The 23,150-nt window shown below is 39.6% G+C and overlaps 1 protein-coding gene across 1 annotated transcript; it reads right to left on the bottom strand.

Moving 5' to 3' along the window:
• Positions 1 to 9,943: 9,943 nt before the first annotated feature.
• Positions 9,944 to 21,911, bottom strand: LOC112555112 (delta(12) fatty acid desaturase FAD2-like). Its single transcript, XM_025223324.1, is given in 5 exon segments — positions 9,944 to 16,329; positions 16,332 to 16,772; positions 16,775 to 17,058; positions 19,954 to 20,089; positions 21,872 to 21,911. Coding segments are annotated over 3 exon segments (1,185 nt in total). The 5' UTR covers positions 17,022 to 17,058; positions 19,954 to 20,089; positions 21,872 to 21,911; the 3' UTR covers positions 9,944 to 15,832.
• Between the last annotated feature and the right edge of the window lie 1,239 nt (positions 21,912 to 23,150).

The raw sequence follows: 23,150 nt of genomic DNA on the forward strand, positions 1-23,150 counted from the left end.
TTCTGGCAATCTGGCCCTCGTCCAGTTACATGTCCATTCAGATCATCCTTACTGGCCAAAGAACGGTCTGTACTCTTACCTACTCATTCAGATCATCCTTACCTGGTCACAGAATGAAGTCTGTATGCTTTCATGCCGGATGTTGACTCTTCTCCACACAAACATCTTTTCAGGAGCCACTCCTGTCAGCATGGTTGTACAATGATTGCTTAATGATTAACAGCTTTGGACAGAAAGCTCTTCTGGGCTGACTAGTTGTTAATGCGGCTTGTGAACAGTTTCTGCTGAAAGAGGTTTTTTTTAATCAGATAAATTTTAAAAAATGGTCGAGGGCGCTGAGTGTGTGAAAACACAATGATTGAAATTCTGTTATAAAGACAACAAAGCAGGTTGGCATTGTTTGTTTACTTGTTTCTTGTCAATTAATGGATTGATTAAGTCTTGGGTTCATAAGACAGTAAACTTTGGATGTTGAGGTGCACGGACGAGACTACACAGGCAGGGACGAAGTTTTTCTTCTCTCTCTCTCTCTTACACACACGATCACACACACGTGTGCATTCATAGCCACGCACATGGTGTAGTCATAAAAAGGTTGAACAAACACAAATGAAGGAAGGTATACTTATTGTATTTATTTATTTTTACGTGTGTAAAAACCTTCCTTTCACTCTATGAACAAAGTAGATGAAGACGAGAGCAACCTGAAGCTTTGTGATGTCCAAGCTTAAGACCATCCAGAGCCTTCACCCATACCCTTCGTGTCAAAGCTACGGTCAAAATGTGGCGAAGACTTGTGCCTTTGACCCCTACATCCAGGGTCTGATTGGCAGAGCAAAGTTCTCACAGCTTTGCTAAATTGTGCAGGTCGCTTTATTCTCACGACGACCACAGGTGTGTTTGAAGATTTGAGTTGTGTCCTCTTTGTTCTGTTTGCTTCACATGAAGCAAAACTTGCTTTTATTAGCATTGGTCGCTTTTGTCATAACCATTCTCACATCCTTCCCCACTCCTCATCCGACCCCAGATTTCAGGATATAGTTCACTTCCGTCACATACAGCAGTCACCTGGTACGTGACGTCTGCGCGTTTGTTGTTTCCGGTCTGGAGAAGTCACATCATTGGTTCAAAGTTTCCGGTCATCTGATATCTCCTTATTGACCGCTGAGACTAAAATCTGTGTAGTTATCAGTGACAGCGTCTGACCTCCACTGACCTATTGCTTAGGAGAGTCAGACACACGCCGTCACATTAGCAGGTCAAGGGTCAAGCGTTGTGAGAAATGCTATCTTCGCTTCCGTAAGTCATCGCTAACCACCGTGTCCAAATAAATAAATTTTGATTTTTTTTTTTACCCCTGTCACTCACTCACTCACTCACTCACTCACTCACTCACTCACTCACTCACTCACTCACTCACTCACTCACTCACTCACTCACTCACATCTCTTAGAACACGTTGGCTAGTTTCGCGCGCTCCCCTCGTCGCGGGCGGAGGACGAAGACCCTGCGACCCCTTGACTCCTGCCCCTGTTGACCAACAGCCTCCGCTTGTGTGCTGAACAAATTAGTGCCGCTTTCATTTAAAACTCGCCGCTAGCTCTACGTGTGTACTTCCCGTTTGCTGGCACGGTGTTTGTACATAATAACTGGTTAGCCCTTTGGTTTTACCGGCTCCTGCATTCAGGTGAGGGGCGAGGACTGAGAAACTCTAGCTTTCTGATGCCTAAAGTCAATTAGAATATATGTTCCAGACGAAATCAGAAAATTTCTTAAGGCTACTAACAGAAATATTAAAGCGAACTTAAATATAATGAACTAAAAATGTATGAATACTAAATATAAATTGTGGTGGACCCAGCTACAAAATATGTTCTAACTAAACTGAAAATGTCCCCTAAATAACTAAAAATGTATTACTGATAATTAAGAAATGTATTAAAAACTAAAAAAAGAAAAAATATACGTAAACCTTTGACCCGGGCAAAGGTTGACTCGGAGACGAGTCAAGACTCATCTAGGGTTGAAGATGTTTTTTGCTTATACATCTACAACGTGAGCTTATGCGCGTGCGTGTCTGTGTGTGTTTGTGTGTGTGTGTGTGTATGTGTATGTGTATGTGTATGTGTATGTGTGTGTTTGCCTGTGTGTGTATGTGTGTGTGTGTGTGCACCCACGCGCCCACAATCCAAGAAACGATTGCTAGAAGCGATCCCAGCATGCATTTAAGCCCGTGGCCCTCGACCTGTCCTCCAGAAGACAAAGGCCGACAAACAGCTTTTCACAAGACTGTCGCAGGCAAACCATCACATTGTGCAAGTTCTCTCCAAACAATGGTCGAGCTTAACAGCGTGTTAAGCAGGCGCATTTAACTATAGTTATTCTATTTCCTCCTTCTGAATGCATTCAAGCGAGAAAAATCAGACCTCCTTTCCTCTATGTATTGGAGGAATTGTTCTGTGTTTTTTGGAGCACTGAGCGCTGCGAAGAACCACGAACAAAGCTTGGAGAGTCCCAAGGGTGTGTACGACTTGAGACACGAGGCAGGTCATCTGTCAGTCGAGGAGGCCATCTAGAATGAAGATGTAGTCATCGAAACTATTTTTCTGGCATCACTGAGAATGTTGACCTCGTTGTCCTGGCGAACAGCCGAGGTCGGGTGTTGTGATGGAGACAAAAGCGAGAACTTTCCGGGGTGGACATTCGGAAATGATTGTAATTGTGGGTTCCTGCAGAGCTTTTTTTTCTATCTGCGTGCAAAAGTAATTCATCGTATTTTTACATCTGCATGTGTGTGCGCATGCGTGAAAAAGAGTCGGGTAGGGCAGAACTTTTATGTAAGCTAGTGTGATACGTGTTCATATCTGTATCTAAGTGTGTGTGTGTGTAGCGGAAGGGGGGGGTATATCTATCTGTATCCGTCTGTATATGCGATAGAGAACTAGAGAGAGAGAGAAGCACAAACAAAATGTAAATACAAGTAGGTACGTATGTTACAGCGAGAGGGATACAATGAACTCAAAGAAACAACAAATACAAATCAAAGACAAACGAAAAAAGGCAAGGAAAATAATAAAAAACAAACAAACAAACAAAATGAGCAACAAAGATAGAACGATGACAGAAACAAACACAAAAATAACACAAAAAGAAACGAAAAAGCAAAACAGAAACAAATCAAAGACAAATAAATAAAGAAACCAAATATAAAGGAAAAAAAGAAACAAGCTAAATTAAAAAAAATTGAATAAGTCAAGAAAGTAAACAAAAAAGTGCAGAGAAGAATAAGGACAAAGAAAAAACAAAGTGCATGCTGTAGAGTGAGCACCCGTGTAGACAGGTCAGGTAGACGAGTGCTCGCGCTGTGCGAAACTTGTTTGAACTCTTTTCCCCAAAGCGCATGCGTAATGTGATGCCGACATTCGTGCTCGTCCTGTCATTCCTTCCATATCCTTGGGTCCACATCTTTCCCCATCCCCAGTAGTCAATGCATCCTCTATGTAACTTTCTTCCCCCTTCCCCCATCCCCTCTCTAACCATGCCAATGGAAAACGCTGTCGTCGCTTGGTCCTCGATGAGCTGAAAGGCGGGTGATTAGGCAGATAAAAGAAGCCACCCGGTGTTGTTTTTGTTGTTTGTTCGTTTGTTTGTTTTTGGGGGGTATTTTTGTTGTTTGTTTTGGTTTGATTTTTTCAAAGAGAAAAGGCGTCACCTCCAGAAAAAAAACCGCTGTGACGTCACATGTGGGGATGAGGGAGAGGGTGGGGCTCGTGGGGTGAGGGTAAGGAAAATGTTTTCTGAAACAACTTTCTTAGATGTCTGCGCCGGTAGTAGCCTTTTACTCCACTCACTTCTGAAAGTCAGGCTGCTACATGTGGAACACAGCCCGACTTATTATTTTAAGATCCATTTTTTCTAACTACAAATGTCGGCAGCTTTTCCGACCGTTTTCCTCGGATTGTTTAGACTGGCAACAACAATATGGTGGCAAACTCACACCGACCCACGAATGCACGCGCGAGTGTGCTAAAACATACAAACACTGACCAAAAAAAGAAATGGGGGATAACTGTGTTACGGAGTGCGCGCACGACTTCATGAGCATTTACCTCCCGCGCGTTATTTTAAACGATGCATCATGATGATGATGAGGATAAAAATTTCCCAACAATTTTGTTCATAAAAGACAGTTCATGTGCATTTATCATCAGGACGAATTTTTAACGACCGGGAAAAAAAAAAATAATTTAAATAAAATATGCCGTTTAAATTACTCATTTAAAGGCAGTTTAAATTCATGCCCGTCTCTCCCTCCGTTCAATTTGTTCACCTCCATTAATTTCTACTCGGTAGGATCGCAATCAATATTTCTCTCAAACATGACATGTCATGACATCGCGCGCGCTTCGAAAACACAGATGTACAAAAATATTATTGATATATACAATGATGATGACGGCCATGGCCGGTGAGGAAGTCAGACGACTGCACCCCTCCACCACCTCACACTATCCCACATTCCTACACCCCGCACTAGAGCGCGGCGGAGAGTCACAGTAAGCCTTCGTTATTCGGCTCCTAATGAGTGCGCTAGTCACGGAGAGTGGTGCAGACTGTGACTGGAGAGCTCTGAGAGGAGTCAAGGATACAGAGCGATGTGTTGTTGATGCTATTTTATTTTCTTTTTACGGCTCTTGTCTTGGGTGAGGACTGGACTCTTGTCCGACACTACACTCCTGTCTACCTTCATTAAAGCCATGTATGTATCTATATATGTATGTTTATATATGAATGTAAAGCTAATGATGACTACGATCGTACCAGGGGATTGAGGTGTTAGATGCCTCATTTTACTCGGGGCTAGCTTTTTGTTAGTGTGGTACTCATGTCCTCTCACTCGCTGTCTTACCATCCCCAGCCCTCCAAGAAATAACGTACCAGCAACACAACTATGTAAACAAAGAAAAAAAATCTCGCGTGACACGGGTATCGAATCAGTAGTGTGTGTGTGCCTTTGGATTTAGACACCACTGTTTTAGCCCTGTGTAATATAATATTCTATAGGTTTGTGGGCAGGCGAGCATGGAGGAGCTGGTGGTTATAAGAATAAACCTCCCCTCTTCATTAATTAATCAAAACATTCCTCATTAGAACTGCCGCTCTTAGTGAATACCCTGTAAACACCTACCCCATAATTAATTTGCGGTTTGGAGAATGATCTCTTCCATCTCCTCAGACACGTGGCAGATCGAATAACAGTTGGATGACATGCCGTTGAAAAAAAAAAAAGAAAGAAAAGAAATGGGGTTGGGAGGATACCAAAAAACCCACAAACCTCTCATCTGACAACCCTCCTCACTCATCTACCCCCCACCCCTACCTTCCCTCAAGGCGATGTCTCCATCGCCGACCACGAGAAAAACAGATGGTCCTTGCCGAACACTCTGCGGTTCCAAAAATGGTTGGGAGAAGGGGGTGCGACAGGACGAGGAATCTGGCTGTAGTGCCTATTCACCAGGCTTCGTGACTAGATCGGTGCTAGTGGTGAAATGCTGCTCCGGAACCTCTCCTGTCGTGGATTTTGTTAAGGCGCGGCAAGCAGGGCTGGAGAAGTGTTGCCAAATGGGACAATTTCCCCCTGAATTTCCTCTCAGCCTCGTTTTAATCGCGCGACGTTTCGGCGTAATTGCCGCCATATTGGAAAAGTTTGCTCAGCAAATGAGCCCGACCCCAGCGCCTACAGACGCGACCGGGGAAAAGCAAATTGCGGACGGGAAAACAAGAAGAAACGAAACACAGAAATTACCGGGCTCCCTCGCGCCAAGGACGAGCCGCAGGCACGCGCTGCCGTGCCTGTCTCAAAGGACGGCCGCCATCTCAAATTAAATTTTCAAAAACAGCAGCCGTTTAATTGGCTGATTAGGAGGGAATGCCGCTGCGTGCTCGCCCTTGTTTGTTCTCAATTGATAGGTGGCGCCTACTGTCCGCTGTCCGTTATTTCCCTCACACGTGAGAGAATCAAGCCTCGGCTTTTCTTGTCTTGTCGCCAGACTGCCTTTACAAACCGACCGACCGCTTTTCGTTGGGTGCTTCACAGCAAAATTTGAGAATACCACAGAAATCTGTGGAAACGAGGACGGAACCATTGGCGAAAAAAAGAAAATCTGGTAAGATAGCATTCAAAGGGTAGTAATTGCTACATTATGCATGAACACATTCATGTACAAACGAAGACAAACATAAGTGTTGAGATGAAATATTTTAATTTTAGTACTCACGGATAAAAATAATAAGATAATGAAGTGAGAATGGTGGCCAGTCAAAAGTTACCTGAAGTTTTGAAGCAGCTTGGGCGTTATTCATCAGATTGCTGAAAACACCTTTTAAAGTTATTGATAAATAAACAAATGTTAGTAGGCAAACGTAAATTTAAAAAAATTAATGGTTTAATGGGATGTAATTTTTCTAATGAGTGCATACAACTTAATGCAGAACACAATTTCCCAAAATCTGGGCCCCTCTTCTTTAAATCAAGATACACGCCTTCAAGCATCATGATGAACAGAAAGAAATTAAAATCGTGATGTCACTTTTGTACACAGATGCTCCTTAATAACACTTGGTCCCAGTCCTTCCATTGGCTGAGGAATTGACATGGAAGTGTCTATGTACAATCGTGACGTCTTGTGGTGTTAACCTAGACCTGTGCGTGGTGATGTTTTGAGGTGTGTTTCTCGAGAATGGATGGGATATTAGCTAAACATCTGGGGAACAGTATCGTGCACTAAGCTTTTCTCAATCATTAGTATATATATATAAAATAAAATCCCACAAGACCTTTTCAGTTAACGCAAACATCATTTGGTTAAAGACTCTCCAACAAGACAAAAGACATTCCTTCTTTGTTCAGTCTTTATCGGCGAATTTAATCTTTAATTGGATTAAAAAGCAAGTAGAACATTCGGTATACCAGGTTCAAGGAAGAGAGACATGTTCTAATATTGACTAGTACCCCGCCATTGGAAGGGGACGATCGGCATGAGGGTGGAGGGAGATAACCCGGAAATTCATGACTGACTGTCGACACGGTTGCCTGCCCATCGATACTGTAAACGCTTTTAGGCTAGAAATGACAGATCTTTCTCCTAGCATCTTTTGTTGCCATATTCTGACTATATTTACTCTTTCATTTGATCGGAGCTGTGTTAGGTGGCCGAGAGAACCGGCGAGTGTTGTTTGACCCCCCCCCCCCACACACTGACTCTCACGATCGTGTTTTTGAAACGATTCGCTCGCAACTTAACGGGAGCCTGCTACATGCAATTACAGCTGTCGGGTCGCCGAGCGGAGGGAGGAGGAATCGATTGTTCAAATAGCTCGTTCGATGCCCTTCTTTTTCCTTCCCTCTGGTAAGGATTGAAGAAAGGCCTACTACATGAATGCTGGTCCAAACTTTAAAATCTTTCCTCTTTCCTTCCGTCCTGTTACTTTCAATCATCATAACCATTTTACTGCCTGCGTATGCGAAGAACGGACAGTAAGGAATGGCGATTTTACGAACATCGTTACGAAAGAAAATGGACTTTCTGTAATTAGAAGAATCTGAAACGGCTTCCATCGGATATTTTCTTAATTTCCCAGAAGGGAGATAAATTAGACTGCCACTCTCCACCGCTAGAAAATGATGTTTAAAAACAAATGAACAAAATGATGCGGGTAAACACAAAGGAATATTTTAGACGACGAACGCAGAGATAAAACAATGTTATGCCTTAGCTTTGTCAGAGTTCACATGTACAGGTGAATGTTCTATTATCAGAGGTCACCAAACAAACACAGAGCAGTGTAGAACATATCTTTATCCGGGTAAAAGCTTTTAATTGCCTGAAGTCTCTGATCGAAGAGTTAAACGAGAATTAATGTGGATATGAACGAGAGAAGTCTAGAGAGACAGATAAACCAAACTAAAAACACTTTATTTGCGAGTCTTTCGTGCTCTAGGTAACTGAGTGGATTCAGGTTATGCTGGGCATTTAAACTAGTGTAAATTTAGACATTTTTATGATTACATATTTATGATTTGAACAACTTTGATATACAGTTATAAAGATATTTTTAATAGATGATTAATTTTCATTGACGGGCGTCTATGTGTATGTAATAAATTATAATGTGCAATGGTCTGGTACATGGTACCTACACTTATGTAGCGATAATGATCTATACAGAAGCCTGGAACGACTCGGTAGGCAACCTTAGTATTTATTCCTAGTTTAACATAATATTTATATTTATTCAATAATTATATAAAAATACATTTTAATCCTTATTTATAATTTTGAATTGTTTTGACTTGACGATAAACACCGATGTCTCAGTTCTCTTTCCTTTTTCTTTCGTGTGAAACTGCCACATTTCCTTTGTTCTATCACTTTATAACAATAGCACACGAATTTCTTGCTCGCTAATCGATCTAAAGGGGAACAAAACTCTATTTCATTGCCAACTTGTTACAGCTTGGTTGTTTCCCTTGCATTAAAACCCGATAGTCAATGAACCCATCGAAAGCTGACTACAAATCGCAATGTGAAAGTCTCACAGCTATTGGTTGCGGCAGCAGTGAGCTGTAAAATATCGACCACTGATGGTTCCGGCTAAGGTCACTTCCTCACACTTGTTTTATCTTCTGTATTTACTCTGTGGCTGTCTCTGTTGTACCAGTACATGGTTGGAGGGATGTTAGTATGTCAGTTGATCTGTTTGTAGGTCCTCTTATTTATGAAGAGCTCTGACTAAATTGTTTTGGAAAATCACTTTATTAGTGTTCATTATTACAGTGTCCATAACAACCTATGTCCATGTGTCATGAGCCCACCATAAGCTTAAATAAATGTTCGTTGTTCTTTCAAACACTTTGTGCTTATTTGGTTTGTTCCAAACATTCCTACAATGATGTGCTTCTCGTAACAACAATTCAAGATATGCTTTAACATAGGGGGGTTTGCATATGACTGTAAAAAAATATTCAAAGCAGTAAAATAATATGTAAAGTCAATACCTGCTAAATATGGACTAAATATATATAGGGAGTATGTTACTTAGCTTGTGATGGTTGTATTTTAGTCTGTTCTTGAGATAATTTGAATGCATGAACTGTTGTTTCTTTTGTTCTTTTAGCAGTTTACAAATCAGTTGGTGAATACTTCACAGAAGCCTTAAAAGCAGTCGAGGAAAACATCGCAGAAAATGCAAGTGATAATTTTTTTTTCATAAAAAGGTACATCCATCTGAAAACTAATGTCATGCAACCTGTTCTTTGAGCAGAAGAAAATTAAATATACTTTTTAGTATTAGGTATAAGTGCTTTTATGCTATAAATATCCTTCTTTTGATTCAATAAAAACATTAAAGTGCTAGCTCAGATTTGAAAATCTTTCAAGCTACTGTTTACTTCTCTTTATTATTTTTTAAAAGCATCAAAGGCCAACAATTTGGAATGAGCTTTTTCACCATCAAGATTTATTTATTTTGTATTTAAAACAGCAAGAGTCCATCACTTTTCTTTATTAGACTTTTTTTATTATTTAAATTATTGTGTTGTGTATTCACACAAGACTGCTTAGCTTTTCCAATAAATAATTGAATCATCTTGATTTTAATGATGTACACAACAGCAAAACAGGATGTGAATGTTTGTCTGTATGCTTGAGATTTTCAGACATTTTGATTGAAAACTGCTTTAGTATAATACTGCCATGCACCCCAGGGACAAGACATATTCACACCAAAGAAATGGAACTGCCCTCTAATGTGACAAGTCTGTGGGCATGTGTGATTTGATGGACCTCTGCATGAAAATGAGAATGACAAGGAGTCAATAAAAGACAATGACATTACTACAATTTTTGCACTCCCTTCACTTTTGTCCACAAGTAACCAAGAATAAGTTCAGAGCAATCTTTATTGTGTTTTAAGGCATCAAGAAAACCAAATGAACGCTTACACTAATTAAAACCAGTCTGAAAATTGTACTTTCAAACGCCAAAACTCAAAGGCCGGAATGTCTAAGGGTAAATCTGAAGGAAGACAACAAATACACAGCATGGGTCAAGTTATATTTAATATCTTAATGTTCACATTTGTTTTCACAATAAATGCATTTGAAATTTTTGTGTGTGTAACTGTTTACAAACTGCAATTAAAATTAAAATTAAAAAAATGAGATGAAAGGAAATGTTTACCAAGAAGATTACTTCGGGGAAATGCAAGGTCTTACTTTCAGTCCCTCACAACCCTTGACATTACTCAAGGTGGTCACAGGGATTACCATGACTTAAAGCCCAAAACAGAAAAGAACCACCAAATCCTCCAGTTACCGCCATGCCTTCATTTTACGCTATAAGTGCCTTGCAACTGTAATCCATCACCCGAAAGTTCTAGAGAATATAGAACATTTTAAAAGATTCTGGATTAAAAAAAAAAGCCAAAGCTTCGACCGATGAAGGCCCGACTCCACAAGGCACTGACAAAACCCACAAAGCAAAAATTAAATATACTGATGAAAATGCTAAAATTAAAATGGGGAGGGGGGATCAAGGATAAGAAGTGAGAATTGTGCGAGGGCTGGCGTCTTACCCATCGCTAAACTCAAATCCAAACCAACAACCAGCAAGTTACCCAAGTCAAACACTGAGACCAAAAGCAGTCCCTACAAAGACCAGCAAATTTGTTCTCCAGTCAAAACCCGTTTCATTTCTTTGACATAAGATTCTTGACTAGGCAAGTAAAGGGTCTACAATCATGCCGAGCCTGTTATCCACTTACAAGTCGTCCAACCTTGCTCATTTCTGCCCTGGGAAGATAACCTGTGCTCACAAAGAATATCATGACAATGAGCAGACGCAGCAGATCATAGGCTTGACCGGCCTGAAATGCTAGACACGTGAACATCAGCCCAGTTTATCTTGTTCGACCGAGTGCAGCCAGGAGCTTCCCTGTGGCGCGTTATGGAGGTAGGTATGGGAGATGGAAAGACGACAGAACATGAGCATTTCTTTCGATGAAAGCATTTAGTGAGTATTAAGTGTTGTTCAGCCTTGATTGTCACTAGCCAACTCTCTATATCTAAGCTGGAAACAAAAATTTGTGCTACGAGTATTCAAGGGCCGTAGCTATGAAGCAATAGTTAGTCCTTTCCCCAGGGCAAAATGGGGAACAAGGAGGGAAAGCGTTTATTTTGTCTAGACGCCAGGCACTGCTCCGTGTTTCTTTATCCAGGGCGAGGTGCCACCGACTTCCAACAACTCCGGGTCTGGACATCGCTTTATATTTGCCCCAGGACAACGACCTCACGTTCGCTTCATAACTGCCGCTCCAGGGATGACACATTGTTACACAATGAACCTGACCACGCTTGCAGTATTACAAGAAGTTACCGTCTTGGTTGTTTTTAATACTGAAGTCGGCTAAACCTTGGTTTCGTGGTTCGCTTGTCTCTTCTGCTGCTTAAAAGTCGGCAATTCGTTCCAGCAAGAGACTTCCGTCACAAATCAGCCAATCCACGAATAGGTTCTCAAGGGAAAGGAGGGGAGGGCACAATCAAGCAGAGAGAGGAAAATAAGTTGGTATACTGCTGGATGTAATGTCCTGTTACCTCTCTTGCAGCACCTCCGCCTCAATACCACACGCACCACGACTAGGAAAAAATGTGAATACCATGCACGAAAAATAAAAATAAATTTGATAAATACAAGAAAAAAAAAAAAACTCGACTGATGGCCGAGCGTCTGTAGTGGGTCGAGCAGAAACTGCGACTCCCACGGATCTTGTAGATCCACCTGATCGCAACGATCAGATATCAGTGATTTGACTCGACAAAACAGGACAAGTTAATGTACTCTTTCTCTTTAAATAACACCTTTTACGAAGTCTTCCCAAACAAGTATAAACAAAGATTCTCCCGAATGAAGCAAGAAACTAAAAAGAAACCAACAAACACACATCAAACACTACTGCATCGCCAAACCGACTACAGAAATCCATAAAAGTCGACAGCAAAACACACAGGACATTTGTCTCTTTTTTTGATTGTGCACTGACATGTCAACATCAAAATTTGCGACTTCAAAAACCAAAACCCCTCCACAACCATAAATGGTTTTAAAATGCAATCCTGGCCAGTCTACGCACTCAAAAACTGTATGATCAAAGATCGGGAAATGAGTATGGCCTCTCCCAAACAAAGCATCCATGTACTCAAAACATCTTCAATATATTTTACGACTGAGTACGCAACATGCACGTATTAACATTACCTGGCACAGTATTTTGCCACCGATTACAAAAGAACATGAGTTTAGGTTACGAGGGAGGGGCGAGGGCAAAAAACAACCTTGCCAGGATCCGTCAAACCTTTGACCCACTTCGTCACCTGCGAACGTGCTGAAATCTGGGGTCAAATATATTTTGAATGAAAATAATAAATTAAAAAAAGTACGTCAGTGACGAAAATCCATAAGGTACGAGGCTTTCATATATGAATGCCCTTAGGGTTGACTTTCGAGAGAAGACAAATGGCGATGACGGCCGCTTCATAACTTAGGGTTTTGAGTCAATGACACTGTACTTTTCTTGCACATAGTTCACGACTTGGACATTTTCCCGATTCATACATTGAAAAAAAAATATAATAATGCCGTTTGTAAAATTCGTGCATCTTTTTCGATATGGTTGAAAGTACATCACAAATAACAGACTACACGCAGTGATGACCAAGCTCAGCTGGACTTGCTTCGCCACTCACAACGCGAGACTTCTTCAGGTTTGCTATTTATAACATTTTGTGTTGTAAATAGTCTTTCTATAGTTGTTCACTGGCGAGTAATGCGCTATGAAAGTGAAATCATTAGTAGTATCAGTAAATACTTTGTTTAACGAAATGCTAGACAATAGGTCGACTAAAAAATCGGGGGCAGGAAAATAAAAGATGGGCAGAATCTGTACTGGCAGACCCATGAGGGCGTATCACAAAGGAGCTTGAGAAAACCTGCAATTACTTTCGTGACCAGTGGTAAGTGAAATGACAACCTCTGCTTAACTGCTTCAAAGAAGTGAGGGAGCTATTAACATCATTGATCAGGCCGTGGCCAGATGGGTTTAGCCTAAATTTGTCTAAAAATGGACAAAGCCGAATGGCTGCTTCCGTCGACCTTTGTCTCGATCCATCAGCGCGATACGCCCATCCTGCTTTCGCAAAACTTAAAAAAAAAAAAACCAATGTAATCTGATGTCGTCTAACTTTAAAAAAGAAACTTCGGCTGTGAACACAAAGCTGTCAGCAACAACCAAAATAATGATTAGCTGCATCAACAGCAAAGTCTACCACTCCTGCCGCCACTGACAGAGTAGTCCCTATGACCTCAAAAGCTACTCTGGGAAAAAAAAATAGTTTGCTTGACATAAGGGGGAAAAGAATTTTTTAAAACTAAAAATAAACTTGCTAGCGAAACAAATTGGACATCTTTCACAACATCTAAATGACAAAACATGTCTAAAAACGATTTGGTCTGATACGAGCTGAGCACAGAAGTGCGGCGATTTGATGGCAAGCAGCCCAAGGTAGCGCTTAAAATGTCATGGAAACAAAACACTGATGGCATGAATTTGAACACTTGGGTCAGCAGTGTACAGCGTGCCAGAAACTGTTGTAGCACAGTTACACAGCCTCCTTTGGTTAATTACAAAACTCAGTTTCAACTTGGTATAGATATGTCATCTTTGTAACATACGCTCATTTGCCCAGTTCATAAACATGTACTCTTTCTCTTTGCTTACAATGCAAGGTCTCATTTTGGTATGGGTGATAAAACCCACAATAAACATACACAATACTTCCTCCGTGTCTACTCATGTACACAATGCATGTAATACTCATTCATCTTCATATCTGCTTGTACTGGTTGAACCATCAACATGCCTTATGCACTGATCAGCTCTGATGCCACCAGCAATAATCATGAAAATGATGAACACCATCTACAAGTGCAAAAAAGGAATAAAATCCACCATCCATGAAATAATTTACCTTTCTGACTTTTACTTCTTCTTCTCATTTGCAAGCTGGTTTAAACATTTGTGATTAGCAGCAACACTCAACGCACATCTGACTGACAAAAACTTTTGGTACTGATGGCAAGTATATTAACCTACCTGGATCTCTAAAGTATGGAATGCAAAGAGTATTCTAGGAATCAAAGTGCTTAACACCATCACTTATGCAGACATATTCTCATTATAAATATGTTTTAAACAAGACAAATTATTCCAATAAACAAATGCAACTTCTGCATTCACTAGAATTAACCTTTTGATTTTGAGACTACCTGACTAGTTAATACAACAGTTAGTAGCTACAAGCACATTTGGCATTAAAAATAACTGCCTTTTTTTCTTTCAGGAATCTTGCATCAAGCACTTCACATGTGTACAGTTACACTGTTTGGACTGATTATGGCTACAGTTAAATACTTTGCCAGAGATCATGACAGGCAGACTAAGTTAAACTTTAATGTATTAAAAAAAAAGACATAAAAAAGCACAAACAATAAGCATAAGTAGTAGTATTAGTACAGTACTTTGTGGAAATACAAGAATGTTTACCTCACAGCAGCAAAAAAAAAAGTTTCTTGTTTGAGAAACTGAAAAAAGGAGGCAGCAAATAGTACAAGATCTCCAAGCTAGACTAAATTCTGTTCCATCTGCAGTGCACGTTCATCTTCAGTTGATAACTGGAGATTGTTTATTTTTTAAAAAAAGCCACGGAAAAAAACCTAAGCAAACAAACAAAAAAAAAAACAACAAAAAACCACCCCACAAAAATCACCTACATAATGTACATATAGGTGTGTTTACATTCATGTGTGCACATATACACAGGAACACCAAATATTCACTTCCATAATTTCAAAAAAAAAAAAAAAAGGGGGAACATTTTTCTTTTGAATGGGATTCAGTATGCCCAAAGACCACAGAAATGAAAGTGATGCAGGTTTAGGTACCACACACCATGGCTGTTTCTCAGGTACTCCCAGACTATGGGATGCATAGAAGGCACAAACATGTCCAGAATGAGTTCTCACATTTCTGACAGAAATGCCTGTCAATATTCTCAATGAACCAAGGGCTTAGGCAACTACCAATCACTGTGACAACAAAGACAGAAAAACTGCAACAAATATTCACAATAATCACACATCAAGTACTAAATTTGTACAGATCTCTTCGTTAACACTTCTATTTTTGTATTTCTAGCAAAAATCTTTTCTTTTCATTTTAAATCATGTCATCAAATCAGAAAAGAACTGTTACAAACTTAGTACTGCCTTCTACACCCTACACGTTCATTCTAAATTTTAAGAATTTCTGTCAAAGTACCAGCCAATAAACAATAAAAATGTTTTTTAATGTTCCTCTAAAAAGCTTTTCTTAAAAAAAAAGAGAACTTCCAAAAATAAAGCAAATGGACAACATTTTATTGAATTGTGTCTTCTTGAATCTAGTTGTCTGAGAACAAGATAGATAAGTGCATCAATTCTAATCCGACAAATGTTGAGAACATGAAAAGGGCAATTTATGTGGCACACAATGCTGCTCACATAATATTTTCACAGATTGATAGGTAAGAAGTGGAGGAAAAAGAGGAAGAGAACACTCTACCAAATTCAAATAAGTATATTTTAATAGTAATACAGTTTGCAATATTCTTGTTCTAGACGAAGAATGACAACTGCAAAAATAGGTAGAAGGAAATACATGAAGTTCCTAAATCAAGGGATCATTTATATAAGTGTACCAGGGTAGAGTCTGGTATAGTATGCTGCTTAAGATATTTTCTAAACATACGGACAAAGGCTGGCAGAATTCTCTCTGAGCGCACTTGAACCAGCTCTGGAAACTTCTTTCGAAAGACACGTGTCGCCTCCTCCAGGTGGTAGTGGGGAACCATGGAGAACAGATGGTGGATTTGGTGAGTACCAATGTTGTGGATGATATTATGGCACCAGCCATAGTGGCGGTCCACGGAGCTGAGCTGGCCACGAACATATTCCCACAGGGAGTCATCGTACCATGGTATATCATCCTCTGTGTGATGCAGGAATGTGATGATAACAGTGTATGAGGCAAATATAAAGTCTGGCACAATATAGTGTACAAACAGCTTCCAAAACCCGGCAGATAGGGCATACTGCCAAAGAACAGCTACCCAACCTATTATCAAGGTTAGAGACAGAATGCAGGCTGGGATGTGGCGAGCGAAAATTGGATCGAAAGATTGATGTGGCTAACAGCACGAGGTTTGTAACCCTTGAGAAGGTAGCCAAACCATCCAACACCCAAGCCAAAATAAGGCAAAAGAGAGCCCCCATTATTGTCTCTATTGCGGACTGGATAAAAGACTTCATCTTTGTCAATGTTACCCGTATTCTTGTGATGATGGCGATGTGACAGTTTCCAGCAGTAGTAGGGGCAGAGGAGAAAGGTGTGCAGGATGTTGCCTACAACATCATTCAGAAGATCATGCCGAGAGAAGGAGGAGTGGCCAGCATCATGACCAGCAACAAAAATGGAGGTGAAAAAGGTGCCCTGCAGAAGCCAGTACCCAGGCAGCAGTACTAGCAGTCCCCATGTTGGAAGCAGTGATGATGACCATACCCACTCAGCCAGCAGGAAGAGGAGAATCACCTGTGCAAAATCCTTGAAAGCGTAGTACAAGATGTCATGGCGTTGCGCTCGAAAACATGGGGTGGAAGCGCTGCTTTGATGTCTACTATGGATGGCAGCTTTCTTGGCAGACTAAGGGTATCGAGGATTCCTCCCGGATCTTTGTCCACACCAGCGCCCCCTGACGGCTGAGCCCCTGCAATAACTGCGGGTTCTGGGTGAGAGGCCAATCCAACATCCTGGTAGGTGGTAGAGTCTTCATGCTCTGCGTTACGAGCACTTTGGTCTCCTCCTTCAACCATTGTGACCAAGGTATGCAACTACCAAGGATGAGACAACCTGTCAAGAATAATAATAAATGAAGTTAATTAATATTAAATTTTTTAAAGTAACTACTTTGAAAAGTCAATTGACAACATAATGTACATTAAATGAAGTTGGCTGAAAGCAATTATCAGAAGAACAAGCATACTTAAAAAGCAGATTTGCTGAACACGAAGAACCAAAGCCTACAACTAGAAATTTGTTACAGACTATGGAATGATCAAATAAACTGACCAGCCAGCAGGTGGGATGGACTTAAGTATTAAACCATCCCAAGGTGTTATCTTCTGTCCTGATAAAAACTTTGAAAGCACATGACCAAAACTGGCCTTCCATGAAATTTTGAACTGTGACCAAAGGACTTTGAACACCATTTTCACATTACCAAAAGAGGTAGCAACCTACATCTTCCGATACATTGATTATAGCAAAGATAATAAAGACCTCCAGCTCTGTGAGTGTCCATATATGTGTGCAAAGCAACCTAGTTAACTTTCTGACACTGTTAATAAACTATTGCCCTACAAACCCACTTTTAAAGTGCCTTCTGTGATATGCTAAACAAGGTTGTTTTACTATCTGCACTTATTGTAAGCCTATTCCCTAAAAATAATTTACCCATCATTTCTAACAAACAAGAAAAGAACCCCTTTGTTTATATTTTACACACAATTATAAACACTGACACAAAAAAGCTTTGTTTTAAAGTTAAAAGTAGCTGCTAGTTCAAACTGAGAATAATGTTAACACTGAAAGCAGTAAAAGTAAAATTTTAACTTCTCGAGAGGATTTATCAGTCACACTTGCCAATAAGTGTTCTACATCATTACTGTCTTCCACCCAAGCTTAACCATCAACAAATACAAAAATTAGTGGACTTTATGCCGTGAAAATTCACTAGAGGGCTGATGACTGACAATGAGCCGAACATGTAAATGTCAGTAATTTAATTTCACTCTTCTCCTAGATAAAGAAAGAATGCAGGTTGTTCAAAGTCCACAGAACTTTGTACGTGACAGATAACATCCAGCAAAAGGTCACTTGAGGGCTAATGAAAAACAAAAGTTACACCTACTATCACAGTGCACTATCAGGTAGTGACCTGATTTCTCTGCAAACTACTAAAGAAAACAAAATTAAAGAGAACATAACAGTTGGTGATTCTGTTCACTTGCATCAGCATTCATTCTATCTTCCATTACAATGAAAGACATAACAAATGGTTTAAAATGATTTTCCCTATATTTTCATATACGATCATGCTCATGGTCAGAATTTTCTTTTTAAATCACTTATAGCTAGTTAAAAAAAAAAAAAAAATCAAAACTATCTTCTCTTTAAAGTCTCTTCCCATCTTGATTATCACAATAAATAAAAATTATCTGCACAACTATACTCCACTTGGACTTATGTTAAAGTAGTTTTTTATCCATTTCGTGCTTATGGTGTCTCCCAAATTACCATGTAATTGGAGAATAGCAATGATTTAGCCCTACAATATCTTCATTTCATCAAATCAATAACTGTTGAGGAAAGCTTTACTTCATTTTAATGGACAATGTTAGCCTACTTCAGAATATTCACATGTATAAAAATATCATCTGGAGTGGCATTGCTTGTTGCAGTCTTGACTTGTCCTTAATTCCAGACACAGATAAACACTGAGCCTGCATATGGAATGGAAGAAACAGTCTGCAGCTAATAATGGACCAACTTCATCCTTCCTGCCAATGACCTTTTCTAACTTATGCCCTCTGGTCTTCTGCTCTATTACATCGAGGTCAGCACAACCTTTAAGAAAAGTTGAATGTGTCACAAGCACTAACAGGATGCAGGACATCCTCAAGCACATTTTCCTTCAAATAAGGTATCACTATTAGTTTGCCTACATAGGGTATACACCACGATTGTTATTTAATGTGTGTTAGCCTCGTCTGCTGCCCCTATGTGTGTGCATAGTAAGGAATATTTATGAAATGCTCAGACAACCCACATAAGAGTCTGCCCAATGTTCACTTCCATTAGTCTAGCACAGTTGTACAGGGTAATTGACAGTCACTTCCTGCATTTTGTTATACAAGAGGCAAGGTCTATCTGACAGATTCTCATAAAATAAAGTTAAATCAGTGGAAGCCACAGTTAACAATAATCAAAGTGGAGGACAATCAACTACCTGACTTTTCTGCAGATCAGAGACAACCTGGCTGACAGCAACCAAGTAATGGCAGGCCACCCCTATGTCTGTGCACATTCAAAGAGTAGAACTACCCACAGAACGTACCTCTGTGACCTGCACAAAGGCAGTTTTGGTGGTGCCTACTGCCACCCACTGCTGTTTTCATCTTTCCTGTATGTAGTTTTTGTAAACGGGACACCTCTGCATTATTGTGTTCTCTCATTTTAAGTGGAACTTCCACCATCCATTAATATGCTAATCCATCGTTTGACAGTTATTTTGAAAGTTCCAGTCCATGCAAGGAAATTATTCATCTTCATTTTATAAAATAACCTTTTTACTAACCCAGTATAACAATTATAAAGTGAGGAACAAAATCAAACGTGGCAGATGGAAACAATTCAGACACCTGCTGTATTGTATGAAAAACTGAAAAAAGTGTTGGGGGGAGGGAACATTTTACACAATTGTTGTGCATCCACAAGTCTCTCTCTCTCTTTCGTAAAAGAAATGTAGTATAAGAAGTCTTTGTAGAAAGAGATAGGGATGGCTTCCGATTCAACAATACTATACTTATGATGTTGCGGTAAAATTTCAAACAAAATGCAAACATCCTTGAAATGCCCTGGCATAACAATTGAAACACTGATGTAATGCGAGCGAAGCCGGTAGCTATATTTTTATATTGTAATAAGCGAAATCACAAGAATAAATGAGAAAAGAAATGATCTTACACTTCTCTTGACGTGTAGCTTTAGGTGACAATGTACGAGTAGCGAAGACGCTTACTGTCACCACCGATTAAGCTCTCACAGCAGCTTCTCTGGCAAAGGCACCTCGCGCCACGTTGTGCTAGCGTGCTCATGCCACCTGAAGGCAGAACTAAATATAAAATGTAAACGAAAAGGACACATTTCTGCAACCTATTTCAAAACGAAAAGTCATAATCTTATAAATTATAAAGTTTAGTCCAAATGGGGCTATTTTATGTATTTTTTGAATATATATTATATGGAATTCCACTTGGTTATAGATTGGTTTTACAAATAAAGGTCAGGGACGCTAGATCACGTGACATTTAGCGTCTGCTTAAAGATCCCCCCTCCCTCTATCATTTCGCGGTAAGTTTCTCTCTGCACACTTTTTTCTAAACATTAAAATTAAAATGGTGCTCAATTAGGATAATGAGTTGAAGCACAAAGTACCACAATATCTTGCTTGTATGCAATTACGAATATTTCAACATTCATTGAAAATTTTTAAGTTTCTTCAGGATCCTAATTAAATGGGTCTGTCGCTCGACAACGGTACGTGCTATCATTAATTTTCATTATTTTTGAGGCTAAAGATTTTTTTTTTCAAATCAGAAACTTGATACTGATTATTAAGCAAGTAATTTAATTTAGTCTATGGTTTTAAACAGCTGAAACTAGAACTAAAGAGCAAAGATTATATATATTCTTCCGCACACAGAGATTCGTACTGTCTTCATATTCAAAATAAATATAAAGCTAGAGGCGTAAAGTAAAATTTAAATTTATAATTTTACTGTAGAATTAATAATATGTATAGATTTGTTAAACTGACGTGTCCATTTTTTTTTTTATTCATTTGTTTTGTTTTTTTCTAGCATGTTTTGGTCATTCAATCCCAAATAGCATTTAAAAGCTTTATAAACATTTACAAATGGCCAAGAATCCTTTGTAAATGTTTATAAAATTAATGCTTAAATGCTATCAGCATCTGGCAGTTCAATCTGTTGTGATCCGGTAAAATTTCCTTCAAGGGACAGCAGCTTGTTTATGCGACAGAATTGGAAGATGCATTGGTACTGTCCCTTGAAACATTACTCCAACATTGACAGATCTTTCATCGACTACAACCCGATATACTACATTGGAGATCTCTGACATTTAACTATCAAATCCCTCTTTATGTGTGTGTGTTCAAATATTTTATTAAATTACTTGTAAACCATCGTTCGTGTTCTCGCCAGTCACTCTAAAATCCGGTAAAGCGAAACTGTCCAGATAAATTGGGAGGTATGGCTCAAGTGATGGTATAATAATGGTGACTGTCGTTGACGCTGTGTGCGATACTGCCGTGGCTGGGAGGCAAGCCCATAAAAAGCAGACAGGCAGATAATTGCTTATATGAGTTATGCCACCAATTAATTCACACTTTAGGGGATTGACAAGCAAACAGAAGCACTCACCTTCTGCAGAAATTATGGGGTGTTATCCCTTCTTTCTCCTATCACTGGTGATGTCGGTGTTAAATCTGTGTTATCGCTATCTTTATATATTGCCCGGGGAGCCTGTTTAATTTTCGCTTTGTTTTTGATAGTTTTTTTTAACTTCATTAGTAAATTAATTTTTCTTTCTATTACCTTTCGTTGCATTCCATTTATATACACACACACACACACTTATTTAGCAACAAAGGTGATAGTAGAGTTAAGTAGTCACATAGTGTCATATTTGAGGTACAGTAGAATCTCAATAATCTACAATGAATTTTATTTTTCAATATCAAGATATTATAATCCTTCTGGATTCTTTTAAGTCTCAATGTAGAAAATCAAAGAAAATTATTGAATACGACCAATTGTTAAAACTAACCAAGTACAAAATGAAAAGAAAATGAGATTACCGAATGCTGGACGGCCATTTGTTATGCCCAGGTCTGTGACGCAATATTTAAATGACGTTCGACTCAGTTACGTCAATCGACTATTACGCAAGAGAAAGGAAGACAATCGTCTGCTGCGAGAACGAGAGAGCTGTCTGTTATGCGAGATGACAGGTACAATGGTTTCAAACAAGCAGCGTCAGAATATTTTGGAAGAGAAAGCGCAGATCCTCGCTGCATTTGATGATGGAAAGAAAATGGTAGTTGTGGCTGACGAAGCTGGCATTTCGCAATTCATGCTGGCGACGATTTTCATAGACCGTGAACAATCCATGCTGTTGGGACCACAGCGCAAGCCTGCTAAACATCATCATCAAACCAGCATCGGCTGGCTCAGCCGCTTCAGTAACAGGTACAGCATATCGGCGAAAGCAACTGGTGGTGAAACAGCGATGGATCGCTCGAAAAAGTGAACCAGTGCCGTTCAGGAGAAATCAAGAAAATCCTTTCATCGTTACGCGAAGAGGATATATTATTTCTAAGATAGATAATCCTTGTCGTGTAGGGGAAAAAATCAGACTAACTTCGCCTGACGGAGTTATTTCAGTGTCAAGTGCTTATAACCTAAGGCATTTGGTAATAAATAGTCAACAAACCCGCATTGTGTTAAAACAAAACTGTGATTGTGAGACCAAGCTTCAATGACTGAGTCACTGATCCTTGACATCTGAATGAAAAAGGAGAAACAAAAAACAAATTCCTCGTGATTGAAAGCTGTTCTGCTTTCTCAATCGTATGGAGAACGACATGGTGTAATATCTGTCTTCGAACTGCACTATTATCCTCCAGCCGCTGGATCTTGGTGTCATCAGAACCATGGAGACCATCTAGCGTAAATCAAAAGTGGATGAAGGAAGGTCGTAAAGAAGATCTTCGTCAATGTTTCCTGGTGACACGAGAAACAAATCGATGCCAGGAATGCCATAGACATAACATGTGGTTCCTGGGATTTGGCTCAATCATCTACGACTGGCAAGTGTTTAGCATAAGCCTTGAATCCAGATAAAACGAATTATCCGATATATCAATTTTTTCTCTTATCCTAATGATGTCGTTTCGCTTCTATATTATCCTTACCTACACAATAGGTCTACCTCAATCGGCGCTAAACAAAAGGAAAAATTGTTTCTGTTTACATTTTTAATGCTATCATATTTCACAGACTTGAGCTGTATGCATTAACACTGTCAAATTAATATCCATTCATGTGCCCAAAAATACACATAGTGTTTTGCGATTT

Source organism: Pomacea canaliculata, linkage group LG14 (assembly GCF_003073045.1).
Source record: "Pomacea canaliculata isolate SZHN2017 linkage group LG14, ASM307304v1, whole genome shotgun sequence".
NCBI classification, from domain to species: Eukaryota; Metazoa; Mollusca; class Gastropoda; order Architaenioglossa; family Ampullariidae; genus Pomacea; species Pomacea canaliculata.